Source organism: Bos indicus, chromosome 2, assembly GCF_029378745.1.
Source record: "Bos indicus isolate NIAB-ARS_2022 breed Sahiwal x Tharparkar chromosome 2, NIAB-ARS_B.indTharparkar_mat_pri_1.0, whole genome shotgun sequence".
NCBI lineage: Eukaryota > Metazoa > Chordata > Mammalia > Artiodactyla > Bovidae > Bos > Bos indicus.
In genome coordinates, this window is record NC_091761.1 from 73,100,737 (window position 1) to 73,117,439 (window position 16,703).

A 16,703-nucleotide genomic window follows, 5' to 3' on the forward strand; every position below is an offset into this window, starting at 1 on the left:
CTGTTCAACTTTTTCCATGGAAGAAAATAAACTTGTACAGCTGAAGGGTTGAGACATTTTTTTAATTCAACTAAATTCAAACATATTGACCTATTCTCTGAGTCCTAAACATTTTCTGTCAAGAAAAACTTCCTTGTGCTAAGATATGAGTCCTGTGACCTGAGTATTATATCTATCTGTGACTCCAGGCATCACTAGAGTTCAACAGAACAACCAGAGCCAGGATATTACTCCCTAAGCAGAAGTTTCTGAACTACACCTGCACAACTTATGTTGTACTGCATGGTGTAAGACACTAAAAGCATGGGCTTCTGTATCAGACAAGCCTGGGTTGTATAGCCTTCCAATAATATGACTGACTTTGCACTTTCTTTTCAGAAAGAAAATAAAAGCTTGTTTCAACATGAGGACTCTTAATTATCAAGGGGACCTGAGAAAGTACCTAAATTCAGGAGGAGCTGAGAAAGAACTTCTAAGCATCTATGAGAGGAACTAAGGACTGGCTGCTGACTAGCCACTCTCTACACAAGCCAGGCAGACACCATCAGCTGATGAGAGCATTGCTGAGGGAAGGGCAGCCTTCCTCAGGCATGGTTGCCCTGCCCAGGAGGACCCTGACACCCGCCCCACTCCATGTGCACAGACAGGGAAGCCTATGGGGCCAGGAAGTGAGACATCAGGACTGGATCCTGGATGAGGATACACTGATCCCATGCATGGGTGCTCTCATGGGTGATGCTAAGAATCAAGTGGCTTGACATATACAGAGAAGCAATAATGGAAGCGAGGGCAGCTGAGCAAAAGCAAGAGCCCACACTGGCAGGAAGAGAGGAGCAGGGTGATGTGTTAGCACAGCGGGCTAGGGGGAGCTCTGAATGGATTTACTTCTTGCCACTGGAAAGAGACCTCAGCATGAGCAGTCACCTCCAGGGTGCTGTTCTTAAATTACATCAGGAGTCCTCATCAACAGCAAAACGGGTCATAGCCCAGACACATTTCAACTTGAAAGGCTTGAGGGGAAGAAGAGAAACTACATTTCACTGCTTACAAAATTTAAACAGAATGTAAGTCGCTTGGAAAGGAGACACAGGTAGATACTGGAATACTCCGTTCTGTAAACTTATCCAACATACATAAAGATCATTCAGTGTCTTAGCGTCACAAAAATGTGTTTTTCCTCTAAAGTCGATAAAAATAATACAAATTTCCAACTGCAGAAGTTGGATAAAACTAAGATAACAGACAGCATAAAATATACTTCTTACGCTGGGACTGCGAGACCACTTTGGCGCGACTGCGGCCCCGACTATCGGCAGGTGTAGAGGCGACGTTGGTGGCACTCCCGGAGCTCTGCCGTCGCGTGCGGATCCGACCTGGAGGACACAGCAAACACAGTGCTTCCATAATGTTTCCAGTAAGTGCGACCCACTCAGAAAAGCACCCAGACCGCAAACAAGGGGCATGGGCTGAGTCACCTCCAGGGCAGCAGGTCTCCCCTATGTGTGGTCTTGACACACACATGTGTACTGGTCTGTATACACAAATTCTACAGACATGTCAGAAGCTCCCCAGAGATACTCATGCACCTATCAGGTGCTTTTGTTTCAACTATTTCAGCATATTCTATATTCACAGTCACCTGAATAATTTTTCCACAATTTTTTAAAATTAAATTCTCTCTCCTGTTGTCTACATAATCTGTCATATTTCCAAAAAGCAAAAAAGAATATTAGCTGTCATCTTCATAAAAACACTATAGGGGAAAAAAAGAGTAAATGGAAAACAAACAAATAAACAAAAAATCTTCTTAACCTGGCAATCAACAAAAACTACAACACCCTGGACAATAAATATTGTCTTGATAAATAGAATTAAACTTCTATTTTAAAGCATGTATGCCAGCAAGTTTCTAGGTTACAAAAGATGAAGTTTATTAAAAGAATCAATATTAGGAGTACCTAGAGAAATGACCTAAAAATAATGTAATGTCATAAGTATTTACGAAAAAAATTTGACACTGTATGTAAAGCAATGTGTTAATGCCAATTATTAAAGCATGAAACAATATAAAAATGAATTCATAAACAATCAATCATTGATGGTAAGAGTAGAATGATTAAAAATTAATTTTTAAATTCAGGGATTCTTTGTTTTCAAAGGGACACAAAATGCTAAACTTCCATAATTCAATCAGAATACCAAACTGATAGGGAAAACACAAAACAATCTGAACTCCCACTGGCTTCTTATGTTGTTCAAAAGCACATCGACCTCATCAACTGAGGAAACCTGCAGAAAGGCAATACAGGAAAACAAATTCGAAAGCTTGAAAAAGGTTCAAGAAATGAAGGTAAGGAACAATAAAATAAAGTATGGCACTTAATTTTAAAAAAAAAAAGAAGAAGAAGAAAGCTAGAAAGAATCAATGACTTTTAAGAGAAATTGAATGAAAGACCTAAAAATTCTAGAATCTATATTAAAATTAGTATAGATGTGTCTGGTGGAGAAAGTAAAGTCTGATGTTGTAAAGAACAATACTGCATAGGAACCTAGAATGCCAGGTCCATGAATCAAGGTAAACTGGACGTACATAAGCAGGAGATGGCAGGAATGAACATCAACATCTTTACAAATCAATGAACTAAAATGAATAGGAATGGGCGAATTTAACTCTGATGACCATAACATCTACTACTGTGGGCAAAAATCCCTTAGAAGAAATAGGGTAGCCCTCAAAGTCAACAAAAGAGATCAAAATGCAGTACTTGCGTGCAGACTCAAAAACGACAGAATGATGTCGGTTTGTTTCCAAGGAAAATCATTTAACGTCACATAATACAAGTCTATGCCCCAACCACTAATTCCAAAGAAGCTGAAGTCCAATGTTTCTATGAAGAGCTACAAGACCTTCTAGAACTAACACCCCCAAAAGGTGTTTTTTTCATCATAGTGGATTGGAATAGAAAAGTAGGATGTTCAGAGATACCTGGAGTAACAGGCAAGTTTGGCCTTGGAGTACACAATGAAGCAGGTCAAAGGATAACAAGAATTTTGCCAAGAGAATGCACTGGTCATAGCAAACACCCTCTTCCAACAACACGAGAGATGACTCTACACATGACTATCACCAGATGGTCAATACAGAAATCAGATTGATTATATTCTTTGCAGTTGAATATGGAGAAGCTCTCTCTACACATTCCGCAGAAACAAGACCTGGAGCTGATTGTGCCTCAGATCATGAGCTCCTTATTGCAAATTTCAGGCTTAAATTGAAGAAAGTAGTAAAAACCACTAGGCCATTCAGGTATGACCTAAATCAAATTCCTTATGATTATACAGTGGGAGTGACAAATAGATTTAAGGAATTAGATCTGAAAGAGTGCCTGAAGAACTATGGACAGACGTTTATAATACTGTATAGGAATTACACTATTACAGTTTTGTGGTGACCAAAACCATCCCCAAGAAAAAAAAATGCAAGAAGGCAAAATGGTCGTCTGACAAGGCCTTACACATAACTGAGAAAAGAAGAGAAATGAAAAGCAAAGGAGTAAAGAGAAGATATCCCCTGGAGAAGGGAATGGCAACCCATTCCAGTATTCTTGCCTGGAGAATTCCATGGACAGAGGAGCACGGTGGGCTACAGTCCATGGGGTCGAGACAGTTGGACATGACTGAGCAACTAACACAAGGGGAGGATATATCCAACTGAATGCAGAGTTCCAGAGAATAGCAAGGAGAAGTAAGAAAGCCTTCTTAACTGAACAATGCAAAGAAACAGAGGAAATTAATAGAATCAGGAAGACTAGAGATCTCTTTAAGAAAATTAGAGATACAAAGGGAACACTTCATGCAAAGATGGGCACAATAGAGGACAGAAACAGAAGTAAAAGAGATTAAGAGGAGGGAGGTGGCAGGAATACACAGAAGAGCTATACAAAAAAGCTCTTAATAACCTGGATAACCATGATGGTGTGGTCACTCACCTAGAGCCACACATTCTGCAGTGTGAAGTGGGCCTTAGGAAGCATTACTAGGAACAAAGCTAGTGGAGGTGATGGAATTCCAGTTGAGCTATTTTAAATCCTAAAAGAAGATGCTGTGAAAGTGCTGCACTCAACATGCAGCAAATTTGGAAAACTCAGCAGTGGCCACAGGACTGGAAAAGGTCAGTTTTCATTCCAATCCCAAAGAAAGGCAATGCCAAAGAATGCTCAAACTACTATATAACTGCACTCAGTTCACATGTTAGCAAGATAATGCTCAAAATTTTCAAGTTAGGCTTCAACACTATGTGAACTGAAGAATTCCAGATGTTCAAGCTGGATTTAGAAAAGGCAGAGGAACCAGAGACCAAATTGCCAACATCCATTGTATTATAGAAAAAGCGAGGGAATTCTAGAAAAACATCTACTTCTGCTTTATTGACTACATGAAAGCCTTTCACTGTATATATAGATCACAACAAACTGTGGAAAATTCTTAAAAGAGATGGGAATACCAGACCACCTTACCCGACTTCTGAGAAATCTGTATGCAGGTCAAGAAGCAATAGTTAGAACCAGACATGGAACAACGGACTGGTTCCAAATTGGGAAAGGAGCACGTCAAGGCTGTATATTATCACCCTGCTCATTTAATTTATATGCAGAGTACATCTTGCAAAATGCTGGGCTGGATGAAGCTCAAGCTGGAATCAAGATTGCCGGGAGAAATGTCAATGACCTCAGATATGCAGATGATACCACCCTTATGGCATAAAGTGAAGAGGAACTAAAAAGCCTCTTGATCGAAGTGAAGGAGAGTGAAAGAGTTGGCTTAAAGCTCAACATTCAGAAAACTAAGATCATTGCTCTCTTGCATATGCATGTGAACATGCAATAAATAGACGGGGTGAAAGTCTGACTAGAATTGTGGAACCTGGGATTAATTTTTTTGGGAAAGACAGCTTTATGATATCAAACTTTCCATTCATTACTGTTTTCTCTATATCACTTTCTTCAGTGTTTTTCTATAAAGCTTTATAAATTTTCCCAAAAGCTTTACACAATTTTGTAGACTTCTTCAAAGGGGCCTTATTTTTATTATACAGAATTTAGTTTATTAAATTGTATCTCCTAATTTGTTCACAAACAAGAATACAACCACTGTATATTGATCTTAACTCTAGGAATCTCGCTAAACTTTTATTAATTCTACCCATTTACATGTAGATTATTTGGCATTATCTAAATAGAAAACCACCTTCAAATGAGACTTCTGTTTTCTCCCTTCAAACTCTACCCTTTGATTACTTTACCTGCTGTTTTGGAACACAGAGCACAATGCTAAAAAGGAGTACAAAGTGGGTTTTGTTATCTTGAGCCACAGTTTTGCCTTTTTTTTTTAATTCTGGAATTTCATAAAAACTATATTTCAACAAGTTAAGAAAACTCATTCCCAATTGCTAAGGATTTGTGAAAAATGTTTGTTTTTTAAATTAAATTATTAAATGCTTTATTTTCACCTTCTGATATAAGATTATTTTCCTGGATGTACTGAGCTGCTCAATACATTCATTTGAATGTTCAGTACATATATTTGAATGTTCAAAGCTATAAGGTTTGAAAGTACTTTTTTTTTTTTAAAGAAAGTATTTAGCCTGGGCTAAACCTCTTACTACCCTGCTTGTCTTTCCAAGTTTTTATTTCTTTAAATATCAAGACAACAAAGTGGTTTCTTTCTTGGAACTTGATGGGAACTCTTTAAGATCTATACTGAAGTTGAGTTCTTCTGATGAGGATCTATGTTTGCTTCTGCTAGTGTCCTATGGAGACAAGCAATTCACAGCCACTTTAAACTGACTTATCTATTTGGATTTTTCATATAACAAAAGTAGCATAAATTCTGAGCAAAAATCTGCATGAAGACCCAATTTATGGTTGCAGATTTTCAGAGAAGATAACTTTCCCTGCTCCACCCAGTAACTGAGGTAGATTGGGTAGATTCCCTCACCCTCTTCTATTTAGTAGAGTTAACCTCTTGTTCACCAGTGATGACATAGGTCTTGGGTGAGTTCGAGCTTACTTTCTGTCACTCCATGCCCTAAACACTCATAGCAATGCCCCAGGTCTCCAGGATTCAGTCAAAACCTCAAGATGCAAACCAGCTTTGGCTCTCATCTCTTGGGGTTTCTGCTCTTGCTAAAGCATGTAGATGTGTGGCTTCACTGCGATGAGTGATCTGTTCTCAGTTGGGAAGATCATTTAGACTACTGAATTCTGCATACTGCTAAATATACAAGTTTCTTATTTCTTTTAATCATTTAAGTATAGCAACTTTATATTATATAAAAGACCCTTAAGTATTAAAGAGATTATGTTTTTATTCTTTTGCTTTGCTGTTTATCACTCATCATAGATGTAATTTTAGACTATGAGCTCATACTTGGCATACTTTAATCTGTGAGAACCCTAAGAAACCAGATTTGAGAGTGGCTTTCTCTGTAGAAGTTCAGTGTTTGCTACTGTCAGGCATCCTTGGGAGCTATAAATGCAGACCATTTTAATCCATCAGGTTGGGGTTTCTAGATAACACAGGTAAGATAAACTGACAGCACAACTTGTGTGAGAAGAAAGTTTAGTTACAAATTAGGGAAGACTGGTTTTTGCTTTGCTTGGGACAAAGTCAAGAGAGAGATCATGTCAGTTTGAAGATAAAAAGGTTTTTTCCCCCCAAACCCACCTTTTCATGGATATATAGTACTGCTAAAATGCTGTCTTAGCGATAACTCTTAACTCTCACTGAGGTATTACATAAGAAATCTCAGAGCATCCTTAAAATCAGTTTTTGGAAGTTTAAAGGGTCTCTGTTGTATTGTACTCAGATATATATATATATGAAACTATCCATGACATGGTTAGATAGCATCACTGACTCCATGAACACGAATTTGAGCAAACTCCAGAAGACATAGGACAGGGAAATCTGGCGTGCTGCAGTTCATGAGGTTGCAAAAAGTCAGACATGACTTAGCAACTTAACAATAACAACAAGAAGTATATTTCCTTTATTGGAAGAGGTTTAGTTTCAGTACTTATATTAATTTGGCAATATTACTAAAAATACCTGCATATGTTTTAAAGAGATGATATAGAATAGTCTATAGTCTTTAGGAAAAATAAAGTCTATTCAATAAACAAACTAAAAATATACTTCAGTTCTACACCATGACCTGTTAATGACATATTCATTCATACTGTGTTTTGACAAAGACAGAAAGAAGATGTGGGGAAAAAAAAAAAGCCAGCAAAAGTAAAAGATATTGAAATGGGATATCAGGGGGGAAAATTCTGGAAGGAGAGACAAGAGAGGCATTTAGAGAATGCATATATCTAGAGAAAAGCAGATCCATAGGAAAACAGAGACCTGGAGAAGTGCAGCCTTTGACTTATGTGGAAGGATCAAACACCACCTGTATATCATGGCCTTTTAATGGTGCTGCTGAAAACTGCTTCCAGTCACACTGCCATTCTTTTAGAAAAGCCCTCAGGACAGGAAATGAACCGGGTATACTGGTTTAACTTGGAAGCATGGTTCTCCCACGTTCAACCTAGCCGAAGACAGTTAAAAATCATTCAACAGCCTCCCATCATTCGAGTCTCTGTGCTCCTGCCTGAGCTCCACGTGGAGATGTAAGAATGCAAAGCCCTTCACGTAAATTTCACTCTCGAGCTGGGACCTCTAGGCCCATGAACTGCTTCACACTCACTGGCTGGGGCACAATACACTCGACTGCACTCACACGTGGCATTTGTGAAAGAAAGTTGCAAAGTTGAGCACTTGTAAGTTTGCTACCTCTATCTCTCTACAAAAATAACTTTTATCATATTTTTTAAAGATAAAAGTAAAAGAAGTTTAACACTTTTATTTCTATATATAGGCACATTTTTTCATTGTGCAAAAAGGCTAATCACTTAAAATTGCTTGGATAAATATACAGCAATACCAAACGTTTTATTTCCCAGTAAAATGGAACCAAAATCTAAGTTTCTTTTCCTAAAGAGCAGACAAGGTTGCAGAGTCTTTTTTTAATCATGTAATCTTAATGAAAATCACCAATAGTTAAGCATGGCCATTGACCATTTAATAACATATGATAACTTATTCTCTGAAACCATCAATTAAGTCATCAGTATCCACAGGTCACTGAAGTTATTTTTTAAGTACTTTAACTTCATTTTAAATTATTTTGGAAAAAAATATGAATAATACTTTTCCTGAACCCAGCAGTTAAATTAAAAAAAAAAAAAAGCAAGCGATAAGATAAGAATCATTCATTTTCTTCACAAGCTGAGTATCTGCAGGGGCCTCTGTGCCTGCGGGGACTGTTCCAGGGCCTGCTGGGATGTGCTAGTGCACAGATGCTCAAGTCCCACAGCTGCCTCCATATCCCAGAGCAACTGAGTGCAGACCGTGCAGGACTGCATGCTTACTGAAAACAAGCCGCCTACAAGTGGGCCCACACGCTACAAACCCATGCTGTTCAAGGGTCAGTGGTGATTGATTACAAACTCTCTCACAAATGGCAAAACAGATAATATCAATGTTTTCTTCTTCCAAATCCTCCAAGTCACTGAACATAACACACTGAAAGATGACCTGGAAATAAATTTTTGTTCAAAAGTTGAGCTTTGAGTTCTTCGCAAAAAACATTTTTCTGATTAGTCGTAAATGTCAGGATAGCTACTTCATGTGTGCGATAAGGAACCTCCAGAGAATATTTATTTTTCTCAATCACTGTAACAAGGGAGTCACCAGGCTTCAAATGTATTGTCTGAATTTTGAATTCAGAGCTTCCAACTACCGATTTAAATTTCTGCCTCCTGACGCAAGTATCTAGTGCTTGTCCTAAGAGCTACCGTAACAGGTAGTCAACGCACATATTAACAAATTTTCAAAAGACTCAAAATGATCCTAAAAATTCAGACAGGAAACTTGACAAGATGCTAAGTGGTGTTCGCTGTTATGGAGCTTTTCTAAGCAGCCTGCTAAATTTCACAGGTGAAACAGAAAGAAATGACAGTTGAAAGGGCTCCCAAGGCCTCTATTTTCCATCTCATCATCACACAAGGCTGGAGGTTCTGACCCGCCAGCGCTGTGACAGTCTGGATGGCCCTGGAACCAAAGCCGACCCACATGGGATTCTGGCTAATTCTGAATTCTGTATGATTAAGGGCCCACAGATCATCCTCCACTTTCCTACCAGAAGGAGAACCAGAAAGAGACTTCTTGTCCTCAGCTTCCAGCACAATAACTGAGCAAGCAACCCTCTGACCTTACCCTGAACAGGTAAAAGAAAGCTAAAGGTAAAAGACAGGTAAAAGAAAACTGAAGGAAAAAAAAAAAGTGTAAAATCTCCACTGCTGGGTGGAATAACAGGCTGACTTCCAATCTCTGGTACAGATATATGAAATCAACCAGGGCACTCTGCAAAAAAATGTGGAAATTCCCACATCATGTCTCTAACTTTCCGTCTCACCTGCATTATTATTGTATCCTACTCTATTCCCTGTTCATCTAGCCTGAGGAAATACTTAAGATTCTTTCTTGGAGAAAAAGAAATATAAAATGACTTGTTTCAACTAAAAACTGGAAGAAAACCACACCTAGCCTCAGTCTTCTATCACAATGGCGGGCTTAGCACGACACAGGCCTTTTGTCCATTTTTCATTTTGGAAACTTCTCATTTCAAAAGCTTATCCAACTCTAAGAACCGTCAGTGGAGCTTGTTGAAAATTCAGGTTCCTTGTTTGTTCCAAACTTAATCAGAATTTTCAAGGGGCAGCACCTAGGACTCTGTTCTTGTAAGCAAGATTCTAGATTTTTATGATGAGATAAAATTAAAGAACACTGATCTTGAGACTACATGTCTTTTAAAAATTTCATTTGAATTTTTCCTTTGTGAATTTCTTAGAAAGTAGTATATGAATTAAAAGCACTGTGAGCTGCACATCTCGAGATAAAACCCAGTCTACTCTGCTGGCTGGCCTTTAGAGGGGCTAAATGTAACACAGGAACTTAATCTAGCAGTTCCTAATTGTTAAATCACTATCCTGAGGGTTGCTGAATCTAAGCCATTACCTTACGCAAATGAGATAACTCTATATTTCAATTATCTGAAACATCATGCTTACTATCTAGAGACTTTGCAAAACTGATCATGTCTATCATGTGCTAATCAAAGAACTGTACTGAAAGGAAGAGCTCCGTCTAAAATTCAAAAGAATCAAACATCAGAAAGAGCCTCTTGAGATCAACACAAAGAGAAAACAAAGTGGATGTGGGGATGTGTATTTCTTCCACCAGTTATATTCCTGTGTGTCCCAGAGAACAGAGCACAGAGAAGGCATTTAACCCAGGTTGATGAGTGGATGAATGAGAGTAAATGAACGAATGGGGCTGGCATCAGTGGGACAAACAGAAACAGTATCATATAATTCAGTAGCTTCAAGGGAGAGAAAACAATTTTTTTTTTTAGCGTCTAGAAATTACCTGCTAAAAAACCTTTACCAGCCTTTAACCTGCATTGCCAATTGACACTGAAACTTATGTTTACAAGAGGAAAGGTCAATCCTGAAAGGCCCACAAAAGCACAAAGTGAAGAGGAGGAATCAAGTGGAGGTGGTGCTTCAGGAGTGACAAAACCTGAGATGAGTCACCTACGAGGTTCACAGGGATGCTCCTCCCAGTGTGGGCTCAGAGTGACACGCTATGGATAGCACACTGGAGCCCAAATCCACAAACACAACGACTGAACAAGAAAGGAGGGGAGCGTTCAGGTAAAGGGAAGGCAAGACCCGGTGGAGACAGGCGGAGGAAGAGTGGAGGGAAACGCGTGCAACGTGTCATGCAGGGACCCCAGGGAGGGCGAGGGCACCAGGCAACACTCGTGGGGACACACCTCTTCACAGAGACAAACCGCTTACCCTCCGCTTTAGTGGCAGTACCATCTTTAAGCAAATTAAAAAAACAAGGGAAGGGATAACAGGGAACAGTTAGTAACATCAAAAAAATTAAAAAGCAGAATGTTATTATTAGCTACCAAAAAAGCAAAAGTACAATTTAAAATAAAATTAAAAGGGAAACAAGTTCAACAGCAAAGCACAGTCTGAAGCAAGTAAGTGTCTATTGAAATCAGCTTAGGAGAATGTACTTTTTGCCTTCAGAAAACACCACACGAAAGGACAACCCAGGGTCAGGCCTTGGCTGATGGACTGTGTTTTTGATTTGGCCAACCTCATCCTCCTTGGGCTTCCCTGGTGGTAAAAAATCCACCTGCAATGCGGGAGACCTGGGTTCGATCCAGGGTTGGGAAAATCCCCTGAAGAAGGGAAAGGCTACCCACTCCAGTATTCTGGCCTGGAGAATTCCATGGACTGTGTAGTCCATGGGATGGCAAAGAGTCGGACACAACTGAGCAACTTTCAGTTTCATTTTCTTTCATCCTCTGAGAGTCCCTTTTTCTTGGAACAAAGTATTGTACTAGCAGAAAAACGGGGGGAACTACGGACACCCAGAGGGCAGAGGCAGTGAGTCAGCAGCCCCAGAAGCTGGCATAGCAGCACCCAGCCCAGCCACACGGTCCAGCTCGGTACCTGAGTCGAGGCCTAGGGGCTCCGTGTCTCCCCTCATGTGTTTGGACTCTAGAAGTTGGGAAAAGGATCATCAGCTTTAACACTATACTCCTTCCTGCACAGACGTGGTGTGTCCACCTCAGTAGGACCTGTAACAGCTTCTCAGAAGGACTGTGTTATACTGCGGGGCTGATTTTGCTTGGTTTTTATGGATCTGGACATCAGGAAAACTGAGGTCAAGCTCTCAGGTGATGGAGAGTGGGGAATACTCCAGTCTCATCATCTGGAAGACCCGAGAGCTTTTACAAGCTCCAAGTGGAGCCCACAGGGTCCAAGTTAAAACAGCTTTAATATGCACAGAAAAACAAGGACTACTGTTTTCAAACAATGAAGCAAATACTAACTATAGATCCTCAAGGTGGATCAAACAGAACTAAAATGAACAGAAAGCCTTCACAGAGGACAGACTTCTGACTTCTGTCTTGCTCAGTGATCACACATCAACACAAGAGCCTAAACACACTACGTGATGGTGTAACAGTTAAATAAACAACATAAAAGGAGAGCTCTTATTGGATATGTTCCCAGTCTCAGTAAGATACTTCTGTAGAGAAGACAAGACTGATTTAACAACATTCCACACTATAAACCTTACCTTTTAAATTAATAACATTCCTCTCACAGCCACAGTTTCCTTCATCTTATAGGATAATAGTTTACAAAAGACTTCTATATAATTTCATTTGTCCCTACCACATGTGTTAACAGGTGGCTATTATTTAATAGCCCTAACTAATTTATGGGTGGAGGAAATAGATTCAAAGCTGCTTGGCTTGGTCAAGGTCACTAAGTGCCCGTCAGGCCCACTAATTTGCTTGGTATTCTCTCACTCTGCTCCCATGATCTTAGATGTCAGTTGTGGAACTGACTTTGGGGTTAGTTTGTAAACCACAAGAGCAGTAAGTCTCGATGTTTCATGAAGTTTAAATCACATTCACTTCCTTAAAATCCCAAATAAAATGAATCATGCTAAGTCTCTAGACTTTGGCTTTGAACAACTCTGCTTTAACAAAAATAAACTGAAATAAACTATAAGCCTTACAACAGGTATTCAGTCTACCATGCTATCAGACACTAATTCTTTTGAAAGTAAGTTTTTAAATCTTTTGTGATATATCCTTAGAGTCTGTGCATGCTTCTCCCAAGGTGACACAGGGGGACAGACAACACCCTTTTGTGTGATACATTATGCTGGTCAGAAAGTCCTCCCACTCCTTTGGAGCCCCTTGTTACCCCCTCCCTGTGCCCACTCCAGGCAAAGCCTCACTGAACAGTCAAGCTCTGCACCCCACCCCAGGACAGGAGGGGAGGAAACCCAGCTCTGGCCACAAGGGAGGAGGCTGGGATGCTGGAAGGGGCACATGACACAGGGGGGACGCACCACTGATGCCCCAGCAGAGAGGACACTCACCCAAGGGTGGCTGTAAACCAGCAGTCAGCACACAGGGTCACTTAACTCTGAAACATTAGCCCTGCAACCGCGAGACCTGCCTCACTTACAGTTTCTGGTCATTTGCTCTGTAAATCAATCTAATCTGAGGTTAAGTGTCATCTCGAATGGCAGACCTGGAGGGAAGGGTCTCAGAGGTCTGGTTACCTAAGGACGCATACGAGCCCGGAGGTAAGGCCGCCGCCGAGCTGAAGGGTGCTGTGCCGGCAGCCGAGGAGATCTTGGATTTGGCGCTGGCAGCTGCATTCACATCGATGTCGCTTCGAGACCGCTGCAGGGACCCCGCGGTGGATGCAGACTTGGTGCTGACCGTGGAAGCTGCAGGGGGAGGAGTGAGCTTTAGCAAGGACAGTAAGGGCTGCGCTAGACCTTCAAGCACCGCGTCCCCTGAAAACAAACATCAGGTTTTCACAAAGGCTGGAGCACAGAGCACTGTCCAACAGTAGCTCCTGGTCACTCGACAGAGCTTAGCTGGTGCTGAAGGGAACGACAAGTGACCATAACTCCATACACCTTCATAAGCAAAACCATAGATCCCACAGAAATGGACCACAGTTGTGATCCAGAAGAGTAATCAAACAATGAAAACTCATTTGCATCTGGCCAATGTCCTCCTAAGGTGGTATGAAGGCGCCCTCCCACCCCCCGGGCACAAACCACCCCCCACCCCCATTTCAGGGAACATCCCCCTCCCCACTCCCCAAAGCTGCCAGGTCCTGGGTGCTTGGAGCATCCCAGCCAGTGCTCAGAGCACAAAAGCATCAAACACACACATACACACACACACACACACACGCCCCATGACAGCACCAAGTACAGGGGTTAGGGAGGGTGAGAAGGACAGGTCTGCCTGCCTGAGTCACTCTGACAAGCCATCCTTGCTCTGCTGGGAACGTGGGAGCACAAAACAGGGCAGACCTTCTGCAGACCTGGGAGCAGTAGCTGGCTTCCAGCCACTGCACAGCCCACCCCAGGCCCAGACACCGAAGCCTTCCCCGTGGTGCCCACCTTACCTCTGGAGGTGGTACTGCCAGTAGGACTTCTTTTGGCAGAGAGCGGCCGACTGAAAATAAAGGAACACATCTATTATCAAAAGTGCACTGTATCTGCATTAATACAGGTAAAATATACAATAGGAAATTACGATCACAAAGAATTATTTCAGACTTCTCAGAATTCTACGGGTAATCTGGACCACAATCTTAAAAAATCACAATTTCAGAAAAGCTTCAGTACTGTACTTCGGACTACCTTTCAAACACATGGCAAGAAGTCTTAGAAAATAGAAATAAAGAATGAAGATAGTAGTATATTCAGCCCCAGAGTCTGAATGCCCTCCCTTCCAAAGCTGTCTCCAAGTTAATGCTTACACTCTCCTAGAAGGTACTTGGCCCGATTTGCTTGTGCTTGTATTGCTCCAAAACTGTGCCAGGACTGACATGCATATTTCACTACAAACCACCTGTGGCAGGGATCAGGGACCAAGGACCACGGACCAGGCCACCTGTTTCTTACGATGCCCCACAGCATCTTCCCCAGTACTAGGCTCCATCTGAATTAAGGGGGAAATGATAACAGGCACATACACATTCAAGAGGACGAGGTGCTCGTCCACGTGCTCAGGCAGCAAAATTTTCATTGTAAACCCCACACAGATGAAGAGCATAGCAGGAGCACTTACTTGAGACTCTCCTGGGAGCTGGAGGATGAGCGGTCCGACTGTGGCAGTGACACCACGCTGTCCGAGCTCTTTAGGTGGGTCTGCAGGGCCTTCTGGTAGGAGGACTCCAGCGTGTGGTACAGGTGCTCTGCTTCCCTGCTGAAGTGACTGTGGAAACCCCAGTAACACCTGGAAAACACAGGCTTCCTGTCACGGGCAGCAGGTCACACAGGACACCGTCAGGGACTGACCTCAGCTCCGGTGAGCAGCAGCCGCAGCGGCGTAAGGGAGCGAGTGAATCGAGGAGCACTGCTCTGACTCCTCACCCGCGACCTACTGGCTCTGTGACTCTAGGCAAGTTCTTCCATCTGTCTGACTCTCAGTCTCATTAAGAACATAGAAATCAAAGAGTCCAACCTGCAAGACTGGGAAGACTAGGGAAGACAGAGCTAAAACATCTAGAATTACACCTAGAATGTGAGGGGACTGGTTCATGGAAGCAAAATGCATGTGGCACTCCCTGGCTCAAAGTATTTAAAACGGCTTTAGGTTAACATATAAAAAAGAAAAACAGGATGATGCTCACAACCATCTGAAAGGTATACTGTGTTATGATTAAAAAACTAGAAAAAAATGGGGGGGGGCACGAAATATAAAATAAGGACAAAAAGAGCATAAGTAAATCATTAACAAATCCATTCCTAATTAAGTCACTTATTCGGGTAGGAACTTCCCCAAATGAGGTTGTGCTTCAGGGTGAAGAATGAGGCCCTCCACACACTCAGAACCAGGGAATCAGACCTTAACTGAGAGCAAAGAGCAGTTGAGAGCCAGGTCAGGTAGGTATATGCAGCTGAATAATCCATAGTGCTCCAAGAGGTAAGCACTGGTGGAATGTGTGTTATCACAAGAGCCAGGGACTTTCCTGGTGGCCCAGTGTTAGGACTAGGGCTTCCACTGCAAGAGGGGCACATGTTCAGTCCCCTGTTGGGGAACTAAGATCTCCCAAGCTGTGCAGCACAGTCAAAAAAAAAAAAAAAATAGAAGAGCTAGCCAGCCACAAAAGCACAGAGAAAAATAGCCCCAAAGCAATAGAGGAAGTATGCATCTTTGTGCTGTCTGAGAGAAGACATCTGAGCATCAAACTTAAAACTGCTATTTACAGTCAGGATGGCACGATGACTCCCAGAAAGGCGTGGGATGTGGGGGCCACACCCTCCTGGCTGCATCACAGCCAGTCCTAGTGGTAAGATGACTCCAAACATGAGCAGGACAGTGAGCTGTGGACTGCAGTCAGTCTGAGCCACCCTTATCCACTTTCCAGGCGCCCACCTGACCCTGGCAGAGATGTAGTCCCTGGCTAAGAATCCCCGTGATGGGGAGTTTTCACAGTAAATCAACAAGCCACTGGGGACTAACAGAGCTGGGTGAGTAAGAGAAGACATGGGACATGCAGGCAAGTGCTTTTCTGGCTCATGTGATAATGTCTCATAAATTAAAAAATGAGCTTTTTCGGCTGTCTACGTCAGTCCCATTTATGTTCAAATAGTACCAATCAGGCTCTCAGGCCTGGGCACTCCACAACCTCTGAAACAAAAAATTAGAGAAGTATTGTGAAATGGTCTTTTGGGTCACTTAACAAAGTCATGATTAGCAAGCCATGTTCGTGTGACTTAATGAACTTTTATAAGGCAATCTGGACAGTGAACCTGAAATAGAAAAGCAATGACTTAAGAAAGTGGTGTTCAACAGACACTTACTTTCTGGCTTCTATCCTTGCTTCTGAATCAGCATCATGTATTCCCTTCTTTATCGTTTCAGCTAATACTGATATGTGTCTGTATAGTTAGAAATGAAAGCAGTACATCATTAATACAGTGTTACGCAGATAAAAACAGGTGTGAGAAATAACTTC

The 16,703-nt window shown here is 41.7% G+C and overlaps 1 protein-coding gene across 15 annotated transcripts in view; it reads right to left on the reverse strand.

Moving 5' to 3' along the window:
- CLASP1 (cytoplasmic linker associated protein 1) overlaps positions 1-16,703 on the reverse strand; it is a 273,403-nt gene that overhangs the window by 83,996 nt on the left and 172,704 nt on the right. For 8 of the 15 annotated variants that reach the window (XM_070769114.1, XM_070769125.1, XM_070769192.1 and 5 more), the window contains exons 16-20: positions 16,549-16,626; positions 14,810-14,977; positions 14,142-14,191; positions 13,276-13,446; positions 1,266-1,373 (exon numbers count right to left, since the gene is read on the reverse strand). In XM_070769114.1, the coding sequence (XP_070625215.1) occupies positions 1,266-1,373; positions 13,276-13,446; positions 14,142-14,191; positions 14,810-14,977; positions 16,549-16,626 (575 nt within the window). Of the gene's footprint in view, positions 1-1,265; positions 1,374-11,639; positions 11,688-13,275; positions 13,447-14,141; positions 14,192-14,809; positions 14,978-16,548; positions 16,627-16,703 lie in introns of all 15 variants that reach the window. The other 7 variants (XM_070769105.1, XM_070769110.1, XM_070769196.1 and 4 more) reach the window with 1 other exon arrangement.